General features: G+C 37.8%; 1 protein-coding gene across 4 annotated transcripts in view; it reads right to left on the reverse strand.

Moving 5' to 3' along the window:
• The window catches only part of LOC126162537 (transmembrane protein 94), a 501,552-nt gene that overhangs the window by 92,433 nt on the left and 384,885 nt on the right, over positions 1–24,234 (reverse strand). For all 4 annotated transcript variants that reach the window (XM_049919114.1, XM_049919113.1, XM_049919112.1 and 1 more), the window contains 3 exons: positions 20,407–20,547; positions 14,539–14,689; positions 4,616–4,824 (listed from right to left, as the gene is read on the reverse strand). In XM_049919114.1, coding sequence (XP_049775071.1) covers positions 4,616–4,824; positions 14,539–14,689; positions 20,407–20,547 — 501 coding nt within the window. The remainder of the gene's footprint in view (positions 1–4,615; positions 4,825–14,538; positions 14,690–20,406; positions 20,548–24,234) is intronic.

Raw genomic sequence — 24,234 nt, forward strand, 5'->3', positions numbered from 1 at the left:
CACGGGCCAACGAAAAATTTTTTTAAAAAACTTTTTTTTTTTTACTTTGATAACTGATCTTTATAGATTTTTATAAGCTGAATCCAAATCTAGCCTTAGTCTTCTGCATCGCCCATAGTTTTCGAGCAAGATGCTTTTTCTTATACAGCATAAAAATCCTATGCTATACAGTAAACGGGAAATTAATGAAACACTTTGTCACAACATAAGCATGGTTTGTATTTACAGTAAGTTACTTAAAACAATATGTGTTAATAGAGGTTGCACTTGTCACCTAGAATTGGTTTGTATTTTCTTTCTCTTCTTTCTCTGAAGCTTCTTGTGTAGCTTTTTCTACAATGAATCACTTGCTGAACTTCTCTGTGAAGTGACCAACTTTTTCCATCACTTTAATGTCCTGGTGAAAATGTTCTCCTTGCTCCTCACTAACATCTCCCATATTCTCCAGGAAGTAATCAAGTTGACTGTTCAAAAAGTGAACTTTCGGACTCATTAAACATCATACAGTTTTAAACTTCTTTAACATTGTTGCTATAACAGAAACATATTCTGGGTCTTTTTCATGTCCTAAAAATTTAGTAACAAATTACTTGAATGATACCCATGCTTCTTTCTCATTTAAGGTCACTGTGGATTCAAAGTCAACATCAAACATCAATTTTCTAATGTCAGGTCCTACAAAGACCCCTTCTTAGAGTTTAACTTCTGAAAGGTGTGGAAACTTTTGGCAGAGATATTTAAAACATGGTCCATCATTAGGCAAAGCCTTTACAAACTGTTTCATTAGGCCTAACTTTATATGTTGAGGTGGTAGGAGTATGTTTTTTTGGATCTACAAGATTTAGCGTAAAATGCTCTTCTCACCGGGTTTTAAGGACTCCCTCACAGGCCAGTTTTTTCTGCGCCACCTTTGATCTCTAGCCCTACTGTCCCATTGACACAAGGAACATAGAAATTTGGTAAAGCCGCATTGCTGACCAAGGAGCATGCATGTTACTTTTAGACTGCCACATATCATCCAACCATGAGCAGACTAGCCTATTTCATTTAGCACTATTTCTAGGTTTTGATGGCTTTCTTTCATATGCACAGAATGTCCAACAGGTATAGATGCATACATGTTACCATTGTGTAATGAAACAGCCTTTAAACTAGTTTTGGATGAATCAATGAACAGCCTCACGTCTTCCTTTTTGTATTCAATACCAAACTCATTCACCAGACCAGGAATGTCTGAGCAGTACAATAAATCACCTTCTTGTTGATAAAACTTGGAAATTTGCTGCTCTCTCTTTCTACAAATGTATATGCTGTTTCCAATTGCCAATAAGTTGCTTTCTTTTAATCTAGAGCTAAGAAATTCAGCTTTTTCTTTCGTTAAGCCCAGATCCCTAACCAAATCATTAAGCTCAGTCTGAGTAAACAATTTGAGCTCTAGACTTTCCGTGTTACAATCGAATTCATCACCATCTGGTTCATGTAAATCAGATTGTACACATCAGAAAATACTTCTGTTGGAATAGAATTTAAATCATCTGGTGGCTCAGGGACCAGCAATTCTACACCATTCCCTACTGGTCGGATGGCAGACGGAAGGTTAGGGTAGCTTATTACCTTCTTATTTTTCGAATTATGACCAGTAATATCAACACTGCAAAAGTAACAATCATTGTAATGATTTCTTGGCTCCCTTCAAATCATAGGAACAGCAAATATAAAGGCTTTTTTTCTGATTTTTGGACCATTTTCTCAGATCTTCAACACACACATAACATACTTTATGTGACGTCCAAGATTTATCTTAAACACCAGGTTTAGATCCAAAGTATGATAGATAAACCTTTTTCACAAAGTATGAGGTGCATTCAAGTTCTACGGCCTCCGATTTTTTTTCTAATTAACTACTCACCCGAAATCGATGAAACTGACATTACTTCTCGACGTAATCGCCCTGCAGACGTACACATTTTTCACAATGCTGACGCCATGATTCTATGGCAGCGGCGAAGGCTTCTTTAGGAGTCTGTTTTGACCACTGGAAAATCGCTGAGGCAATAGCAGCACGGCTGGTGTATGTGCGGCCACTGAGAGTGTCTTTCATTGTTGGAAAAAGCCAAAAGTCATTAGGAGCCAGGTCAGGTGAGTAGGGAGCATGAGGAATCACTTCAAAGTTGTTATCACGAAGAAACTGTTGCGTAACGTTAGCTCGATGTGCGGGTGCGTTGTCTTGGTGAAACAGCACACGCGCAGCCCTTCACGAACTTTTTTGTTGCAGTGCAGGAAGGAATTTGTTCTTCAAAACATTTTCGTAGGATGCACCTGTTACCGTAGTGCCCTTTGGAACGCAATGGGTAAGGATTACGCCCTCGCTGTCCCAGAACATGGACACCATTATTTTTTCAGCACTGGCGGTGACCCGAAATTTTTTTAGTGGCGGTGAATCTGTGTGCTTCCATTGAGCTGACTGGCGCTTTGTTTCTGGATTGAAAAATAGCATCCACGTCTCATCCATTGTCACAACTGATGAAAAGAAAGTCCCATTCGTGCTGTCGTTGCGCGTCAACATTGCTCGGCAACATGCCACACGGGCAGCCATGTGGTCGTCCGTCAACATTCGTGGCACCCACCTGGATGACACTTTTCCCATTTTCAGGTCGTCATGCAGGATTGTGTGCACAGAACCCACAGAAATACCAACTCTGGAGGCAATCTGTTCAACAGTCATTCGGCGATCCCCCAAAACAATTCTCTCCACTTTCTCGATCATGTCGTCAGACTGGCTTGTGCGAGCCAGAGGTTGTTTCAGTTTGTTGTCACACGATGTTCTGCCTTCATTAAACTGTCGCACCCATGAACGCACTTTCGACACATCCATAACTCCACCACCACATGTCTCCTTCAACTGTCGAAGAATTTCAATTGGTTTCACACCACACCAATTCAGAAAATGAATGATTGCACGCTGTTCAAGTAAGGAAAACGCCGCCATTTTAAGTATTTAAAACAGTTCTCACTCTCGCTGCTGGCGGTAAAATTCCATCCGCCGTACGGTGCTGCCATCTCTGGGACGTATTGACAATGAACGCGGCCTCATTTTAAAACAATGCGCATGTTTCTATCTCTTTCCAGTCCGGAGAAAAAAAATCGGAGGCCTTAGAACTTGAATGCACCTCATATGTAATGTTTCTTTGGTGCTTTTTAATCACAAATTCACTACAAATACAACAAAAACTGTCAGCAGAGTTTTTACAACCACAATTAGACAATGTACTGAGCACATGTACAGGAAACGGGAAAGTGAAGTTAGGTTGACAGTAAACAAACACCATCTGTTAACACAAAAACAGATTCGACATTTTTTTGCGAGCAAATGTTTTTCACCAGTGCTGCCAACGTCATCTACATTCATTACACCTCCTTTTAAAATTATTTTAACTATATAAAAGCTGTTAAATTCTTTAAAAATCTCTTAATTTAATAAATTTAACTGTAAAATGTGAAGAAATGGTGGGTGATACAGTTTTTAAGTATCATATTTGGATTTCCCATCGTAAAAAAAACATAAGAAGGTATTTTCAGCAAAAAAGTTTTTCCATCATTGGCCTGTGTTATTTGTGGTGTGAACTCAAGAAAATCCTGCAGAGAGCTGTGCAAGGACATAGCGATATTAACTACTACTTCCCTATATATTATTCCTTAATGAAATTTATCATTAAAATATATATCTCTTTTTCAAATCAGTGTTATATAAATACTTCCGTGCAAAGTGTATTATTGTAACCTTAAATATGTATGCCTTGAAATGACTTTCAGCTAGTATATTTATAACTTGACTTGTCCAATGTCTTATGCATAAGCTGCTATGTAGACAACAGGACCAATAAAAAAGACAATACAATACAATACAACAGCTCAGTTCATGGAAACAATACTAGAAATAATAATGCTCATATACATTTAGTCACTCACTTTGGTCCAAAAAGTTTCCATTATTGAGAAAAACACATTTCCAGTAACTTTCCAACATCCTTAAAAGTTTAACTACTAATAAAGTTCAGTTTAAAAGCAGCCTGAAGTATTTATTGGTGGTCATCTCCTTTTACTTCTTAGCACAACCAACTGATGTATACGTTACGCCTAATATCAGATGATGTGAGTACTGGCACAATCTAACTTCTGTACAAATTCAGTGCAGTAATGTGATCATCATAAATAATGGTTGAAAAGTGATTTTTCAATTTGGTATTTATTACCATTTGAATGAAAATAGGTTTAATTTTTTTCACTCATTCTATATAAATGACAATCATTTCACTTGGAGTCTGTGGAAAGTACATTAATATATTTGTTTTTCATTGTAAATATTCACTGTATATTCTTGTTTTCCTGAGACATTCTACATCCTGGAGAATTTCCTCACTATGCATCAATTGGAATGAAAGGTACACCTGATCTAATATAATGAAGTTGTCATCCTTAAAACTAGTGACAACATATCTTTGTTATAAAGAAAGTAATAAATTGTTAGCCTCACTGTGAGGTTTCTTCGTGAATTAATGCTGCTGCAAAACACCTATAAAATCAAATGTAAGTAGAATGTTACTTTATATCATACCTTGCATCAGCTTGTAAAAAAATGGGCATGTTATCAGCATTTGCTGCAGATCCCAAAACACATACCACTTCTTTGTACTCTTGCATAATATGCAACATTTCACATGTTGTTAATGGCGTACAGTCTGTGAACAACGAAACGAGTAGCGGAACATTGTCTATCTGCTCTAAGTGTGGACGGATTTTGTCTATGCCACGAGGTAGCTTTGCCTGCAACATACAATTCACAAAAAATGCAGATAAAATCAAAGCCAGTTAATAATCAAATTGAACTAAAACATAAGATGAATAATTTAAACATCAAACAGAAGTGTGTTCAAAACCATATTTCTGATGTTCCTTTTATTTTTTGCTAATGTAAGTATTAACAGTTATTTTTCAGTTTCTCTTACTACACCCATAACAACACTGTCATGTTTATAATATCCCAAGAAAGTATAACACTTACAGATAGAGGCAACAAGATTTCCCCCTTCGATGGAACTATTTCAACCAAAGCTGCATGGAATTAGTAACTATATACATGGCTGTCTCTCTCTCTCTCTCTCTCTCTGTGTGTGTGTGGGGGGGGGGGGGGGGGGGGGGGGAGAGGAGAGAGAGAGAGAGAGAGAGAGAGAGAGAGAGAGAGAGAGAGAGAGATATGTTATAATACACTCCTGGAAATGGAAAAAAGAACACATTGACACCGGTGTGTCAGACCCACCATACTTGCTCCGGACACTGCGAGAGGGCTGTACAAGCAATGATCACACGCACGGCACAGCGGACACACCAGGAACCGCGGTATTGGCCGTCGAATGGCGTTAGCTGCGCAGCATTTGTGCACCGCCGCCGTCAGTGTCATCCAGTTTGCCGTGGCATACGGAGCTCCATCGCAGTCTTTAACACTGGTAGCATGCAGCGACAGCGTGGACGTGAACCGTATGTGCAGTTGACGGACTTTGAGCGAGGGCGTATAGTGGGCATGCGGGAGGCCGGGTGGACGTACCACCGAATTGCTCAACACGTGGGGCGTGAGGTCTCCACAGTACATCGATGTTGTCGCCAGTGGTCGGCAGAAGGTGCACGTGCCCGTCGACCTGGGACCGGACCGCAGCGACGCACGCCAAGACCGTAGGATCCTACGCAGTGCCGTACTTCCCAGCAAATTAGGGACACTGTTGCTCCTGGGGTATCGGCGAGGACCATTCGCAACCGTCTCCATGAAGCTGGGCTACGGTCCCGCACAACGTTAGGCCGTCTTCCGCTCACGCCCCAACATCGTGCAGCCCGCCTCCAGTGGTGGCAATGAGAGTCGCTTCTGCCTTGGTGCCAATGATGGTCGTATGCGTGTTTGGCGCCGTGCAGGTGAGCGCCACAATCAGGACTGCATACGACCGAGGCACACAGGGCCAACACCCGGCATCATGGTGTGGGGAGCGATCTCCTACACTGGCCGTACACCACTGGTGATCGTCGAGGGGGACACTGAATAGTGCACGGTACATCCAAACCGTCATCGAACCCATCGTTCTACCATTCCTAGACCGGCAAGGGAACTTGCTGTTCCAACAGGACAATGCACGTCTGCATGTATCCCGTGCCACCCAACGTGCTCTAGAAGGTGTAAGTCAACTACCCTGGCCAGCAAGATCTCCGGATCTGTTCCCCATTGAGCATGTTTGGGACTGGATGAAGCGTCGTCTCACGCGGTTTGCACGTCCAGCACGAACGCTGGTCCAACTGAGGCGCCAGGTGGAAATGGCATGGCAAGCCGTTCCACAGGACTACATCCAGCATCTCACCGATCGTCTGCATGGGAGAATAGCAGCCTGCATTGCTGCGAAAGGTGGATATACACTGTACTAGTGCCGACATTGTGCATGCTCTGTTGCCTGTGTCTATGTGCCTGTGGTTCTGTCAGTGTGATCATGTGATGTATCTGACCCCAGGAATGTGTCAATAAAGTTTCCCCTTCCTGGGACAATGAATTCACGGTGTTCTTATTTCAATTTCCAGGAGTGTATATACAATAGTTTACTACATTGCAATGAAATGGTTTACAGGATTTACCATTACAAGGGAAATTCTGTACAGTGAGCCAAACGAAAGGCTTTCAGCTGCCATCTGAATACCTCAGGTGCATGAGTCATATTTTTTAAATTAACAATGAAAGCTTACTGAAAATGACATTTGAATGTCTGAGGAGTGCCAGCCACTTTCTTTTTTTAATTTACAAAGAAAGCATATTAAAAGTGGAATCTACAGAAAAGCATACATCTTTCTGTGCACTGATCATGGAAGAGTTATTGATGTACAAATTATCTTTCTCTGTGTAGTGTTTGATGTGTGATGCAGCAACTGCTTTGGAATGATCCAAGGCAGACCTATTATGACTCCCTCAGGACATTAATATGGAAAACACATTTTCAAACTGTTTAACTGCTACAATATCCAGCTTAGATGATGCAAGATGCAAGGTATGGTATAGTAAAGTCTATGGCAACATACCATGTGAGTCAGGTGCTAGAGTCATTAGCAGGACTGCCATTGGCCACATCAGTGTTTACATGCACCAGCATTTTACAATGATCTCAGCTGTCCTTTATAGCAAACCTTGGGATTCTACCAACTGTGATGGTTTTGTTACTCGGATGTTGCTCGTACCTGCTGTCACTGGAGTCATGTTTGGATTGGGAATGTGATGGGTATTTTTTTCTGAAAAATTGCCTGCTTAGCCAATGATAAATTTGTGAATTTCCCAGTTTCTGATGTCATACTTGTCTGTATCAAGTTTTATGTGGAAATAAATCACGCATGCTTTTTACAGCAATGTGACAAGAATGCAATTGAACGCCTGCTCCACTGAACAATCTGACTGGGCAGATGACGACGTACTGCTCAAAGCCCTCAGTTGAACTTATTAAAATGGACAGACACTGTAAACACTGCAGTACCTGACATCCAACATAAAAAGTCCATCAACGGCATCAATTTCAGATATCCCAGGATTTCTACTGTTTGAAGAAGTCAAAGAGAAATGGAACATTTACAGCAACTGATTAGCACTTAATTTTCACGAAAGTTAAATCACTGACTCGTTGAGAGAATGTGCATTTTTTGCAGTCCATACACCCTCATTTCTACAATTTAGTGCAGATACTAGTGTCATTATGCGACATTGTGAGTGGCGAGTCCACTAAGAATTTGGCTGAGTGGTGTGTGACTGGCAATTGCTTTGAAGTAGATGGGCCAGGTTAGTCTGAGTTGATACTGGGCAGAGTACCCAGGCTGTTGCAGTGAGCTGTGAATGGACATGGGAGGTTGCACCCAGTAGTTACAGCAGCCAAGGGGACATCATGCCATCACGGAAGGCAAAATGGTAGGAACCAATTATGCTAAAACTGCAATCTAAAATATTCACTGAAAACACTAAATCTATTTCCACAAATATTACGAAAAATATAAAGAACGTGTCAAATTCGTGGTAGTAAGACGAGCTCACTAAAATTATTACTATATGTATAAAATTGTTATTAACAAAGGTAGTAACATTTAAACCAAAAACTGTTTGTAAAGTCAATTAAAATCAATACAGCCACACAATATATGCATGTGACAGACAGTTAGGTAGATCTTGATGCCAGCTAGGCAAGGACTACATTTCTATTATTGTTAAACAATTATACATATAGTTCTAAATTATTTAATGATGGTTCACAGGAGAGCTTCTGTTAAGTTTGGAAGTTAGGAGACAGGTACTGGCAGAAGTAAAGTTGTGAGGACGGGGCGTGAGTCGTGCTTGGGTAGCTCAGATGGTAGAGCAATTGCCCGTGAAAGGCAAAGGTCCCGAGTTCATGTCTCGGTCCGGCACACAGTTTTAATCTGCCAGGAAGTTTCATTTATTGATTAATTTGAACAATGTACACAGACGACTATCACCAATATGAGAGGACTGTTCCATTATCCTACCAATCCATAAGTTTATTAATAAAAATTTTTTTAGGTGCCATCAAAAAGTAACGGGAATTTTTTAATTTTGCAGGCTTGTACATCCTATCCTCAAAATGTTTTTTTTTTTTATTATCTTGTTGGTATGTTCCTGATGTATGTCTGCATTTTAAGCTGTTTTGAATATTATGTTTATTGTTTACAGTCACAAAGATTAACCATGATTTCTACAGTTCAGCAAATTTTAACTTTCGGGAAGGTGGATCTAAGAATTTGAATTAAATTGTGTTTAGGAAATAGAATAAAGTGCAGCACCACATTCAAAATAATGACTGTGTCTTTTGGTGAATCTACTATGACTAAGGCAAGAGTTTACGAGTGGTATAAATATTTCAAAGAGGCAATGACATAGCCAAGATTTTGTCACAGGGGGGATATGATTTGCTAAGGAAGACATAAAAAAAGTTCATGTTTTTATTTATCTGAAAACAATTTTTTAAATTTATGTACATAATTTGCTTTTGGGGAGCCTTCATACAAATAGTATTTGACTATAAAAGTAAGCAAGAGAAACTTTTCTTCAACAAGTACAAGATGTATTCTCAACAGTATATAAGAGAAATACCCAGACGCACAATTAAATATTTTTTACTTGGTGATAATATAACTTCACTTTATTGCCAAACAAATTAAAACTTTGTTATAATGTATTGCCCCTTTGTTAACAAAACACAGCTCAGTCTTCTAATATAAGGTTCACTACCTCAGAACAGAAGAATCTTAACGTTGGGTTGAATGACTTATAATGTTAGAGTGTTCAAACCTCTTTTCACAATATCTATATTTCTCCTACTGCACTGTTGTATTTAAACTTCTCATTTATCTGAAACCAAGTTAGAGTTTCTTCATCACTTCAAAGCATTCAAAGTTCCTCAATTGAATCTCAAATTTTATTAAAGTATCTTTCATTTCATGAAAATTCTTAAATTTCCTCATCTGATCACGAACTACTTTTAAATTATTGTTTCAACAGTGAAATTGAAACTATAGCAATTAAATTAATTTACAAAACAGAACGGTATACACAAATAATATGAGCTACACTTCTGAGATCTTAACATTAATCCATGCATTGATTTCAACCATATTTGTAATGTATGTGAACTCACAAATGAGTTTTTGTTTATCCTCGATAATATGGTTATACAGGGTGAGTCACTAACTATTGCCACCAAGAATAACTCCAAAAGTATGATAGTAGCTGAAAAGTTTGTGGGACAAATACTGCATGGGGCAATGGGAGCCATAATATGAGTTGGTTTTTCTTGTTAGGTGGGGTTGCATCAGAGATATGAAGGTAAACTTTTTTTTAAGGGATCTATAGTTTAGTACTTATTTTCTGATAGCGGCTATCGAGATGAATCCAATGATGTGTAATGTCCATTTACAGAAAGTGTTCGAAGTGATGACCATTGGTATAAATGCAGTGCTGCAATCTTCTTCTCATGGATTGAATGGTATTCCTTACACTTTGGCACTTATCGAAACACATGCTCTGATAATTCTTGGTGGCAATAGTTAGTGACTCACCATGTATAATACAGTCTCTGATGCTACCAATCTCCTCTGTGACGTACAACAGAAGTAGTTGCTTACACGACGTTTATTTACAAATGCATTAGAGTTGTGACAATTGGACTGACTGTTCCAAGGATATAACAAATAAGAAATTTTACAATAGAATATCTTTCTTGTAGCAAGAAATGCAAGAAATAAATAACTATTCCCCAAATTAAAATAAGTACTGTTACAAGAGTAATAAAAATTATTTTTATATAATTGTTTATACAACTTAAAAACATTATAGTTTGAAGATAATCATAGAAAATCTGAAAAAAACCTTCAGTTATTAAAGAGTTACAAAAGTATGAATAAATTATGGAGGAAAGAAAAAGGGAGGGGGGGGGGGGGGGTGAGGTCGGGGATGCAGGGCACAGTCAACTGAGATGGATTCAAGCAACCAGCTGAAAAATATCTTTTAGAAACAAATGAATTATGCTGTCTTTACATACCCTGTCCACTCTCCACAAACCCCTCCCTGTCATTCTGTACTGGAAATGGTTTTCATAATTTAGTACCGCCCAGGTGACCAGATGGGTGATATTTTGCCATTTGGGGACTACTGACAGATTTGAGCAGATCACTATCTGGGCAATATTTTTGTTGATCAGTTCAATTTTTGGGTGACACATGCAAATCCAAATGTATTTTTATGTACTGAGTTTAATGTAATGTTATTTGTAGTTATGTTTATTGCTCTGCTGCCTTGTGAAATACTGAAATATTAAATATTGCAACCCCAAAGTTCTATCAGTCTCCAGATAACAACTCCAGTCTAACATTAAAGTGCTTTGGATAGGTAATTAGGCTATTATAGTAAAGCATACATATTTTTAATTTACCAAAATGCTAGTGGACAAATTAGAATTTGTTTTCATCTTCTTTCTTGTTACAAACTTATGTATAATTAGAAACTATCACAACCGAACACAGAACAAAAGTAATAAATGGTAGCACTTATATTAAAATCAAGTGCAAGCAAGAATTGAAGTGATTAACAAAACAATGACTAAGGTCAAGCAAGGCCAACAACGTGCAGTAGTAGGTCTTGGCTAAAGTATGAATGGGCAATAGCTGACAGTGCTATCAATATATCAATAATTGAAATCTATCGATGGCCTTGTTGACTATAGACAGGGCATAACCCTTTTTCATGGTATGACTGGAAATGAAAATATCTTTCAATTTCACTATGCGGCAACTATGTTGTGTGTAATTTCATTTAGGTGATAGGGAGGTCTGGACTCCCTGGACCTCCCCATTTGGCTATATCCTTGAAAGAGGGTCGAGAATACATTGAAGACGATGACCACCCTGGATGCCCTAGCACATAAATTACTGATGGCACTATGGAAGAAATAGAAAATGGTTCCGGAAAATCACTCAATCACCATCAGAGAGGTTGCTGATGATCTCGGCATATCCTTTGACTCATACCAAGCAATTTTTTTTAAATGTTTTGAGCATAAAACATTTAGTAGCAAAGTTTGTTCTGAAATTGTTGGACTTTGACCAGAAATGAGATCGCATATACATTACTCAAGAATAGCTGAAGGAAGCTTACAACAATGTAGAACTTCCAAAGAAGGTAATAACAGGTGACAAAACTTGGGTATAAGGGTATGACATTGAAATCAAGGCCCAATTGTCCCAATGAAAACTTTCTGAAGAGTCAAGGCCAAAACAACTTAACAAGTTTGATCACACGTGAAGGTTCTTATCAATGTTTTCTTTGATTACAGTGGATTTTTGCCATCATGAGTTCCTGCCTTATGGTCGTACAGTCAATAAGGAATGCTACCTGGAAGTTATGCACCATTTTCATGAAGCAATGTAAAGGAAACGACTAGAATTGTGGCAAAACCACTTTTGGAAATTGCATCATGATAGTGCTCACACTCACACCTCAATATTTGTTCAGATTTTTTTGGCAAAGTACAAAAACATAATGTTGCATCAGCCACCGTATTCACCAGACGTGGCCTCCTGCAATTTCTTTCTATTCCCGAGGCTCCAGACAACCATGAAAGGATGTCATTTTGCCACCATTGATGAAATAAAAACAGAAATACTGAACACTATAATGAAAAATAAGTTCCGGAAGTGCTTCCAAGATTGGAAAAAACACTGACACAAGTGTATTGTATCTGAGGAGGATTACTTTGAAAGGGACAAAGTTGATGTTGATGAATAAATAAGGATTCTTTAAGCAAACGAAAATTTCCACTTCTTTTTTATCACTCTGCTTTGTAAGATTTCATCTGGCTAACACAGAACTGCAGCACCAAGATGAATGAAGTTGTCAAGCTCACTAGGTTTTCTGTAGTTCTGTTTATGGTGTATAAAATTGATATAGCCAGCTATTTCACTTTGTTTAAAATTAAATATGTGATATACCGTTGCTCAAGAGTGGTGGTCAAGTCGTAAGAAGACAGTGGGTCATGTCACTAAGTCTTTAAATAGGCATGTGGAGCAGGGTTTGTGGGCTTTTGGTCTTCATCTCTTGGTCAGTTAGGTTGCTTTTTGTACGGTCTGTATGTCCAGAGCCACATGGGATTAAGTGTTACTCAGGAATCAGAAAGATTTCAATGCGCACCAGTTCGGCACTTAAGAAATAATTTGGAACTCTGATTGCTAGTCGACACAGACTCATAGTCAGGCTAAAAGTATTGAACACTTCAATGGCAGTGAATTTTTCACTGTATGACGACTTATATGCAAGGTTGAACTCTTGAGATTTTGTTGCAGCTTTAGTGATTTCATACTGGGCTCAATGACTTTAGTTCATATTTGTTACTGCCTATGAATGCTCTGCCAGTACTGCAAAATTAGTCATTTTTGTTTATTGTAGTTATATTATGTTCAGTACAAACCAATGGGAGATCACCATTTGAATAAAGTTGTGTGTGATTTTGAATAAACGAATTAATCCTTTGGTTGTACCTACCTTGTTATGCTATGGGATCATATTCTTAATGTTTCCTCCTTTACAACCACAGCCCATTTCTTGACTTGTTCAATCATATTGCTACTTTGCCTCTGCTATTTAAGATCCCTCTTCAGGGCTTAAAGCAACAGAGCATGACCCAACCCATTTTGATCAGATGAGCTGTATTCAAGTCTAACTATAACATTAAAAATATAATGAAAGCAGTCTAGATTGCATGAAATATTTTATTTAAAAAAATAACAGTGACTCATTTCATCCTCAGACTGTTACATACCCTGTAAATGGAGTAACATAACAGTTACTACAGGACACATGAAGAAGAACAACAGTAAAAAAAACACCCACGATATAAGTAAAAGAAGAGATACTCTTGCTGACTGCCGCTGGCATGGAGCACGCAGTTTCAGAACAAATCATCAAATAAACTGAAAAAGAATTTCTCTATGACATCCAACTGCGCGTTAAGCAAAGATAATGGTTTCTTTTTATGGTAAAACACCAGCCAAGAGCGGTTAGCACTCAATGCCATCAGCTCCAGCAGTTTACTTATATTATAGATACATAATGTTTTACAGTTGCAATTATATTCATGTGTCCTCTAATAAAACTTTCACATTATTCCACTTAACATAGCAAGTAACAATCTGAGGATGATCAGACGATGATTGAAACCGCTCACCGTTTCTGCCGCTGCTGGCTCCGAAAGCTTGCCAATTACAACCGTCTTTTATGTGTGTCTTCTGCCACCACTTGGTGCGTAGCTTTTTATTTATACATATTAAATACTAAAAATAATGAGTAGGTTGCCAATATTTGCTACACATTCCTTTTAAACTACACATCACAAAAAGCTAAACATTTTATGATTCCTGAAAAGCTACTGACAATTGATACATTTTTGTAAACCAAAGTAATCACTTTAAAATTGTTATGAAGCTTATTTTACGATAAACTTCATTAAGGAAAAGATATAGCATGAAACAACAGTAAGTATACTCAATTCCTTAAACAGGTTTCTGCAAAATATTTTTGAATTCATCTCACAAATAATTCATATTACATATTTTAGGACTCACAAACCTTTTATGCAACTTGAGGAGTTAAACCAAAATGGGGTGCCATGTGACATTTTGAATAGTTCTATTTAACTTTTGAGTTGCTTATGGCTACCAACATTTGAACTACTGCTACACATATGTTCGAGCATTTAACCAGGTCTGTGTTTACTCCCCCCCCCCCCCCCCCCCAAAAAAAAAAAAAAAAAAAAAAAAAAAAAAAAAAAAAAAAAAAAAAAAAAATTACTATCTTGTTGCAACCCCAAGAATTTAACACAGTCAACATCTTACATACCACACCACTCAATATATAGAAATTTTCTCCATCTAAAACATCTCTTGCTAAAATGTATAACTGTGCAAACTCACACGATTTGATATGTCAATGTTGAGGCCACTCTGCTCAGTGCTATCAGTAAGACAGCTAAGGGAACGCCAGACTTCTGTCTGCGAACTTAGGTCTACACTGTGCACTAGCATACTGTCCTGGCTAGTCACTCGTTCATCATTTATACTGCTTCTGAAAGAAAAAAAAAGTTACACGAGAAAAACCTTCATATACACAGCAGCTGAAAGGAAATTGAGACACAAATGGAGAAAAGACAAGCATCAATTAAGATCAGAAAGATAACATGAGGGAAATATCTGTTACAGACCCAGTTAACATATCTAACATTTTGTAATGTAAGTGTTGGCAGGTAGCTCGAGATACCTCTGTAAGTGAAAAAAAGGTTATTGTGAAAATAAAAAAAAAATAAATAAAAATAAAAAACAGAATATTGTGAACTGTGAATTCTTACTGATAATTTAATAGTGGGCATGAAGATTCAAAATTCTGGATAAACCTTATCATGAGTTGATGTATCAGACATATGTTCTCACAGATCACTCTTCACTTCAATACATTTATTCTGCCATCAATAGGGAAGGAGTACGAGGTACTGGTCACATGCATATACCTGGGTTAACAGTAATACTGGTAATATTGCAAATAGAAATTGGGATGAGTCAGCCAAAGAAATATTTTAAGAAGGGAACAGGAAAGGGAGAACGGTATTATGTTGTGCTTTGGGAATGGAGGGGATTTATTTTGCCCTCATTCACTACGTTAACTAATGTAGTCACTATGTTGCAACTCTAATTTGTAGAGCTATCTCCAGGGTGTTGTTCTATAAACATGAGTAGCAACATTAGCCATTTGACATCTACTGTTGGATAAGTCCTCCTCTAGACTTTTTCACGCATCAGGCTCTTCAGTGACACACATCCAGATTGCTCTTGCATGGTTTCTAAAGGCATCTACCTAGCTTAGTTGCTTAAGACAGTTTCAGAGAAAGTATTGAGAACTTCTTAGCAAGACTGTCTGACCACACTACCTGTAGCTTATTCATGGACATCCCAATCTATAATCGGCACGTTATATTTGTCTCCAACTAATACTATATTATCACGGTTCTTCTGTGCTACTGAGCAAAAAGTTTCTTTGAATGATCCTACAATTGTTACATCAAAACTTGGTGTATGGTAAACAACTTTGTTGTGAATGCTTTAGCAATTTATTGTTGAAATCCTGGCACGGGAAGTGTCTTTACCACGCGCATTATCAAATTTCATTCTCTGCATATTGAATAGCAAGCTTTCATCAGAGAATCTCAAACTATTGTTTAGCCTAAAAAAATCACAATCACCCATGTGTACTCCTCTTGTACTCTGCTACCCGAGTAACTGCTTCTTCTGTGTAATACACTCCTCATCAATCAATGGAAATCCTGTAATTCTCCACCCTATAATGAAGATGCATAAATCTGCAGCTAATAGCATCACAGGACTGATGGAGTCTCTGGTTGGGATACCCACTCAGCTCCAAATCAATGGACCCTCCCAATGACTCTGGGTAAAATACTGTGAACTGTAAGTTCTCCTTGCAACATGCAAGCAATGGTGTAACCAATTTCACAAGCCACCTGGAGTAACTAAAGATAGAGTCAGAACCCAAGTGACAGAGTCATCAGAGCCAACATAAGCCACAATTTGAAGATGACTGCACTCTTCATTCTCAAAAGGTGCACATTAGGACCTCTTCCACAACTTGGATGAAGCGTCCTGGCACACAAACTGAGTGCATATAGGATTTCTTTCAGTGCTGGATATTATTTCCCTAAGGGGCTCCATAATGTGCCTAACTATGGAATTCCCAATAACAAACAAATCCTTCCCCCTGTGTGCCTCCCAAACCTTGATGAAAGAGCAGCCAATTGTCCACTGACAAGACAAATGGGCGAGGCCATGCACATTCAACCTCAGCTTGAGTTTCGCAAACAGATTAGAACCTGGAATTCACTCTGTTGTGTGCATGGCCTCCCTACATTGGGTAGAATGGAAAATACCCTAAATACCCTGTCAACAGAGCCCATAGGTGAGACACTTGAGGTGTCACATGTCATGTACCAATTTCTCTGGCACTGCTGCATTCCAAGGCAGCAGCCTGCAGACAGCTGTCCATGTCAAACACCATGTTCTGCTATGACTACATCTACATCTACATAACTACTCTGCAAATCACACTTAACTGCCTGGTAGAGTGTTCCTCAAACCACCTTTAACAATAGTTCTCTGTTATTCCACACTTAAACAGCACAAAAAACAAATGAATACCTGTGTATTTTCGTGCAAGCTCTGATTTCCCTTATTTTATTATGAAGAGCATTTTTCCCTATCTAGGTTGGTAGCAACATAATATTTTCGCATTCAGAGGAGAAAGCTGGTGTTTGAAATTTTGTGAGGAGATTCTACCACAACAAGAGACACTTTTGTGCTATGGTTGTCCAACCTAAATCCTGTATCATGCTAGTGACATGCTCTTCCCTATTTCTCAATAATACTTTGAACTTTCTCACTGTACTCCATTAATTGTATCTGTTAAGGCATGCAGCAGTACTCAAAAAGAGGATGGCCAGGTGTAGTGTAGGCAGTCTGCATTAAACACCGCCAACATTCCCTACAGGAAATACCGACGTCGTCATCGCACACCAGTTTACAAAAACATAGAGAACATCGAACTGACTACAACATCAGGAGACAAGAAGAATTGCATTCCGGTCAAGAGTGTTGCAGCCCACGCCCTCCTCGATGGACCTTGCGTATTTTTTGGATGTTCTCTTAATTTTAGCTTGGATATTAACGACACATTCTCACATGGAAATGGATGGTTCACTGTCGCTATAGTGAGAGGTGGTAGCGGAGTGTGTAGTGTACCTGGACTTGAAAGTTTTAATGATAGAGATGTAATTGCCTATCGTACCTACCATATGTTTGAACTCGCTAATAAAGACTTTGGTAAATCTGCTTATGACTCTACCTCTCCACTTGTATTGTATACACGTAACAAAAGATCTGTTGCATCTTCTAAGTGTTCTGCCAATAAGACACAGTATCTAGTTTGCCTTCCCCACAACATTTTCTGTGTGTCCTTTGCAATTTAAATTGCTTGTAACTGTATTTCCTAGGTATTTAGTTGAATTTACGGTCTTTAGATTTGTCTGATTTATTGTGTTATTGAAGTTAAACAGATTCCTCTTAGCACTCATGTGGATTAATTCACACTTTTCATTACTTGTGGTCAGTTGCCAATTTTCACATAATACAGATATCTTATCTAAATCGTTTTGCAATTGGTTTTGATCTTCCAATCATTTTTCTAGACAATAAACAACAGCATCATCTGTAAATGGCCTAAGATGGCTGCTCAGATTGTCTTCTAAATCATTTATACAGATAAGGAACAACTGAGGGCTTGTAACACTACCTTGGGGAAAACCAGAAATGACTTACGTTTTATTAGATGACTTTCCATCAGTTAATATGAACTGCTCTCTGAAAGGAAATCTGTCATGTAACTGAGATGATATTCCATAAGCACGCACTGTGACTAAAACCCGCTTGTGAGGCACAGTGTCAAAAGGCCGAAAATCTAGAAATACAGAATCAATTTGAAACCCTTTATCGACAGCTCTCAACACTACACGTGAGTAAGGAGTTAGTTGTGTTTCACAAGAATGATGTTTTCTAAATCTGCATTGCCTATATGACAATAAACATGATTTGCGAATTGTGGTCAGCTCCTACTGCATCCTGCAGCAGCAAACACACTCCCTACCCATCCAAATATTAAAATCTGAAAATCTGAAAGAAAATAAAAACGAGCCCCTGTTGTTTTTGAACATGAATTTGAACTACGAAACTTCTTAAGAATACAAATGCAAGCTACTATAAAACAGTGAGCCTGTCACTGGCACTACTTCACTGGATGCTGGTGGACATGAAAATTCAAGTAAGGGTGCTTACATTACTATATTCGAAACTATGTGAATGTGTTATTGCAGGTGGCACTAAGCTACAATACAAAACCTTCAAGCTACAAAGAAGAAAATAATAAATAAAAACAAGCTCTGTCATCTTTCAGACATGTTAGCATTAACAAACTTTTTAAGATCACATAAAGAAGCTACTTGAAAACAATGAGCCTGTCACTGACACTACTTCATTGTCCACTGGCAGAAAAGGAAAGCTTCATTCTGATGCAGTTAAGGGCTCTCCTCATGTCACCTTTTGTAGTAAATATTCCTCAAGAAAAAGAGAGATTTTCTTTTGCCTACGTACTGAGGAAAACTTAAACCTTGAGGTACATGTGTAGCTTTCAAACAACTCATTTCATCGATATACTACTTCGTGTAGTAAATATTTTTTGGTTCATAAACATAACTTGCATAGCTATTAGTTTCAGTAGTAGATTGGTTCATCTGTGGATAACGTTTACAAAGATACTGGACATTTTGTGACAGTATAATTTAAGAAAAAAATAATTAAGGTATACAGGCATTCACCTACTTACAAGTCTAGTTTGACAAGGATTGGACAGTAAGCTGTGGCCTTATAGTAAAAACCATCCCAGCAATTACCTGAAGTAATCTTGGAAAGCCATATAAAACCTAAATTAGTACTGCTGGGTTGAGATTAGAGCCTCCATCAGAGATTCCATCCTTCTGAATGCAAGGACAAGTCTGTTAAAAACAATGCAACTTCATTTAATTTATATTGGAATATTCTTGAATAGCTTATTCCTCAATATAAGTAATTTGTGACATTATTTTATGATCTCATGGAAGCTGTAACTGTCTATTGATCTGGCTCACCACAAGTGTGTTGTGTTGCACCAAGAAGTCTTTTGTCATTTACACAACAATATTCAATTCACAACAGATAGAAAAGCATACTGCATCACTACACAATATTCTGCCGTAAGAATAAAATTGTTGATTATTGTTGTGGTTTTCAAGGATCCTGAATCACTGTATTGAAAAGATCAATGGATGAATTTCTATAATAAATGACATTAAGTCATTATCATATTATAATAATCTTGAAACTTCCTGGCAGATTAAAACTGGATGCCGGACCGAGACTCGAACTCGGGACCTTTGCCTTTCGTGGGCAAGTGCTCTACCAAGCATGACTCACACCCCGTCCTCACAGCTTCACTTCTGCCAGTATCTCGTCTCCTGCCTTCCAAACTTTACAGAAGCTCTCCTGCGCACCTTGCAGAACTAGCACTCCTGAAAGAAAGGACATTGCGAAGACATGGCTTAGGCACAGCCTGGGGGATGTTTCCAAAATGAGATTTTCGCTCTGCAGCAGAGTGTGCATATCAGCAGAGTGAAAATCTCATTCTGGTATAATAATCTTTGTTTAATTATATACTTCATCTATTTATTAAATCATCAGTCTCTTCAAATAGTTCCATGTTGTCAATTTCTTCCTCTCTTGTACATGTTTTTCATGTAGGGACATGTAATACACCCAGTACCGCTCAATAATCTGTTTCACAAAATCTAACCAGTGTCTGTGTTTATGGCTTTTCCCTTCTAATGTTGCATCTAGTGGAAGATTAACGATACTTGGATGTTTTAGCTATGTCCTTTTCCATGTACTCATACTTGTTTTTTCAGATATTGTCTCTGGTAGTAGTTCATTTTAAAATCTCTAAAAGGCACATGAAAAAAATGAGATTGCAGCTTTTGCAAAGCTGGTGCATCCTACACTCCCAGAATGGATGTGACTAACAAACTAATTTTTTCTTGGGACAGTCTAAGTGAATAATATGATACATTACATAGTGTTAATTCTTAATATGACTCCTTCACAGGAAAAATGTGTAAGTCTCAAAAAACAGTTACTCACCGTGTAAGTGCTTCAGGCTGAGGAATAGAAGATTCATCACACATATCATGTGTTTCATCCTCAAATTTAACTTGCGAGAAATCCAAATTGATCGCACTAGGAGCAGAGAAGCTAAGCGCCTTAGAATTCCCCACAGCACTGCTGCAAGAATATATGTATCTTAATTTAAAATGCAATATTTACTGCCATTAACTGTTGTTATCAGAGAAAAGAGAGTAGTTAACAGTTTAATGTATCAGACAAATGAAATGGGGCAAAGTAAGATTGATATTACCAACAAGAAGACATAGAAACACAAACAGTCAACATTATCTTGTAACAGTTGAACTGAATAGACTAAATACATAATCATAATGCAGAGATGAAGTTTTATATTGATATACTGAATAGTACTCTAGCCTATACAATGCAGTAACATTAATGTTTCAGTTAACAAAACCAAATTGGGTGAGTAAGTGAGATTTGCACAAGATATAAGTAACTAGCAAAATAAAATATTAGTCCCCTTTCTGATATGGAACGTTTCTTAAATCATTTTGGCTTTGGTTACACACAGAAGTGGACCTTGAAGCAGATCGAGGTAATCTAAGCATCAGTTCCACTTTCTGTTCCCTGCATTACTGAGGTTATTGCAAATGATATATTTTCAAAATTAAAGTATCTGTTTTCTGAGTGTTGGCAAGACATCTGGAAACTACACACACAACCCTACCTCAATTCTGTAGAATATATTCTGCTCACAGACAGACTGAAGAATTACAGTTGAGCACAAAAAGCATACTGTAGACAATGTGTATCTCTACAATACAATTTATAAATGTTTTGCACTAACTGGAAAATAACAATATTTTCATAACACAAGTATTCAATAGATGTAATGTTGTTTGGAGTAGACAACTGCATCATAAGAGTGCATCATAAGTGAACAGTGTCTTGTTTGAGTAATGGCACTAGTTAGTGATCAACAGAAAGGCTCAGAGTGCAGTGTAGCCACAGCCTACAGTACAGTGCTGTTAGCAAAACAGTTAGTGACAATGTCTGCTACAAAAATGTCGTTTACAGTTGTAAAGGATGAAAAACTAATGGAAACCGATGTCCAAGATTATTATTAAGAAATTTAAGTAAATGTGTGATGACAATGATGATTTATTTTTCAGACATGTAGTAATGTCTGTCAAAAATGTGTGACTAGACTGGAGCAAATAAGTGATGATGATGTCATTGCAAATGAGTTTCAACCTGGAAAATCATAAATTCCTCAGAGTTTTTCAGTTAGCATTTTCAGCATCCCCCATCTATTAACATTGACACACATTTATCACCACCAAAATGTGAATTTTACTGACAGTCATGTAACTGAACCTAACTGATTATTCACACTCTGGCAGGGTGCCAAATTTCAGTTCACTGTAAATGGTTTCCATTTTTTCACAACAAAACAAATGCAAAATAAGGCACTGTAGTATATAAAGTGTTTTGACTTTTCTACCTTAGTGTTACGGCTAATTTTTGTTAAGTATTGATGGGACAAATATCTATTTCACACACCCTTCCTGATATTTGACCAGATCTGGAACACAATTAAACTGGTCAATATTTAACTTGAAGAACTGACAGAACATTTTGTCATAATTTAATAAAAGATGACTGATAAGTGTCATAAAGTACCTTCAGTCAAGCATTGGCCTAAAGATGGGATGTCTTGTAGCTTTTCAGTCATGTAACTGCTGGAATAGGATGTTTTCTTTTTTATCACTTTCTTCTTACATCAAGAACAACGATTACTTGAGATCACTCAGTTTGAGAAATGTACATTTACTTCCACGAACTGCAGATGACTGAAGAAACTAAGAATAATACTAGCTGCAGGCTACCTGCATGTGGTGCAAACATGCAGACAACTCTGTGCCAGCGCCCTCAAATGAAACACTTCTATTTCCCCCATAATTTTTATGAGATATGGCTTTTGTAACAGCTTTAATAACAATTTTGATATGTTAGCCGCATTTAGTATGCAGCAATGTATCACATAATGTGAACCAAATGTAAAGAAGTTGGCAATAACAAACCCTTCACATTTTATGTGCTAGGTTAACAAATACCCAAGTGTCACAATAATTGTGGCCAGTATTGAAAAAAAATAGCCACCAACATCAGGCTCTGATGTGAAACTAGGAGATATAAAAAAATAAACTTTCTGTACCAATCAGTTTTCTCAAAATCAAACTAGAAGTATTATATAGTGAATAAAATTTGTAAATCCAAAAGAACTGCTTTTCCATTTTTCACAAAGAAAGGAGAACCTCTACCGGAAAACTTACTCCGGAAGTTGATGCACGTTTGCTTTATTAACAAACAGTACTTTTTACAGCAAGAAAACTCGGGAACACATTTTCATCACACACTGCCATCAGGCACAGGCCACAGCCACTTCATGTGAACCGTTCGTTAATGACGTCAGTCACAGTGCGATGGCTGTAACCCCCAGGCACGTCACATCTTTAACTCATAGGTTTCAAACTTTCTACTACGAGTTCTTTAATACGTATGTCAATTGCCATAACTAGATGGGAAATATTACTTCTCCGAAATGAACCATGTTCTCCTTCAAGAACCAGAGTATTCACCATCGAAGTTGTCCGATTTCCTTCTCCTTTTTTGTAACAGTGTCTCAAATAAATACCTTTAATAAATGTTTCATTTTCACTGATCTAGCACTTGTTTTTGAAGATAATGGCACATGAAGCACCAAATAAATTCTGCTCTATTTTGATAGTCTTCTGTCAACTTTTTGTTACACCTTTTTCTGTTTTGTCAGTCTTCAGACAATTTTTCAACATTCATTTGTCTTACAATTTCATGGCCCTTTATAGAAACACCAGGAGACCCTGATTCTTTAAAGATTCAAAACTCTGATGAATAAAACAGCTTCAACTTTTCAAATGAGTTAATGTCTTAAATGAAATGATCATATGGCATTATTGGTTGGGAGATCCTGTCTGGTGGTGTTCGGACATCAAGTCTTTTTACTAGTATAGTCTTGGTAATTTCTACTCCATTATATGCAATAATGTAGTTTCTCATTATTCATTGACATAATTTTGCAAGTACATTCAGTGGTGTACATGGATACTGTCTGCAAATTAAAACATTGTGCTTGATGTGGCAGTTTTACTGCATGAATTGTAGAAATACAGTAAGCAATAAACTATTTTCCTTTCATTTGTTATCCTCTGGTGTGTGTGCGTGAGGGGAGGTTCAAAGAGAAAATTTTTTGTAATGGTTTGAAATTATATATTATGTGTAAAGTTTGTTGTAAGTCACTAAGTGCTCTCATTCTCAAATACTGGATGAATATAGACTAAGCAATCTGCATACCTTAGGTTGCACTGTCTCGGACATATGCACAGTTTCTTCTAACATTAATACTTGACTTATTGTGTTAAACGTTTAATGAACATGTTACGACAAATCAATAATTACATGAAATATCGCAAATCAAATTTTTGCTGTCTCTGGAAGCTGTTAGATAGGCAACCTGAAAGGGGGTCAAGTGCCATGAACCATGTAGCTGTTTAGTGACATTATCCACATCACTGGTTGCCTGAGCCGACACTAAAGATTTTTGGCTACTAGTTATTGTGACTGCAAATAGCTTGGAAGTTCCCAGAATGAGATTTTCACTCTGCAGCGGAGTGTGCACTGATATGAAACTTCCTGGCAGATTAAAACTGTGTGCTGGACCGAGACTCGAACTCGGGACCTTTGCCTTTCGCTGGCAAGTGCTCTACCAACTGAGCTACCCAAGCACAACTCACGCGCCATCCT

Source organism: Schistocerca cancellata, chromosome 2, assembly GCF_023864275.1.
Source record: "Schistocerca cancellata isolate TAMUIC-IGC-003103 chromosome 2, iqSchCanc2.1, whole genome shotgun sequence".
Taxonomy (NCBI): Eukaryota; Metazoa; Arthropoda; class Insecta; order Orthoptera; family Acrididae; genus Schistocerca; species Schistocerca cancellata.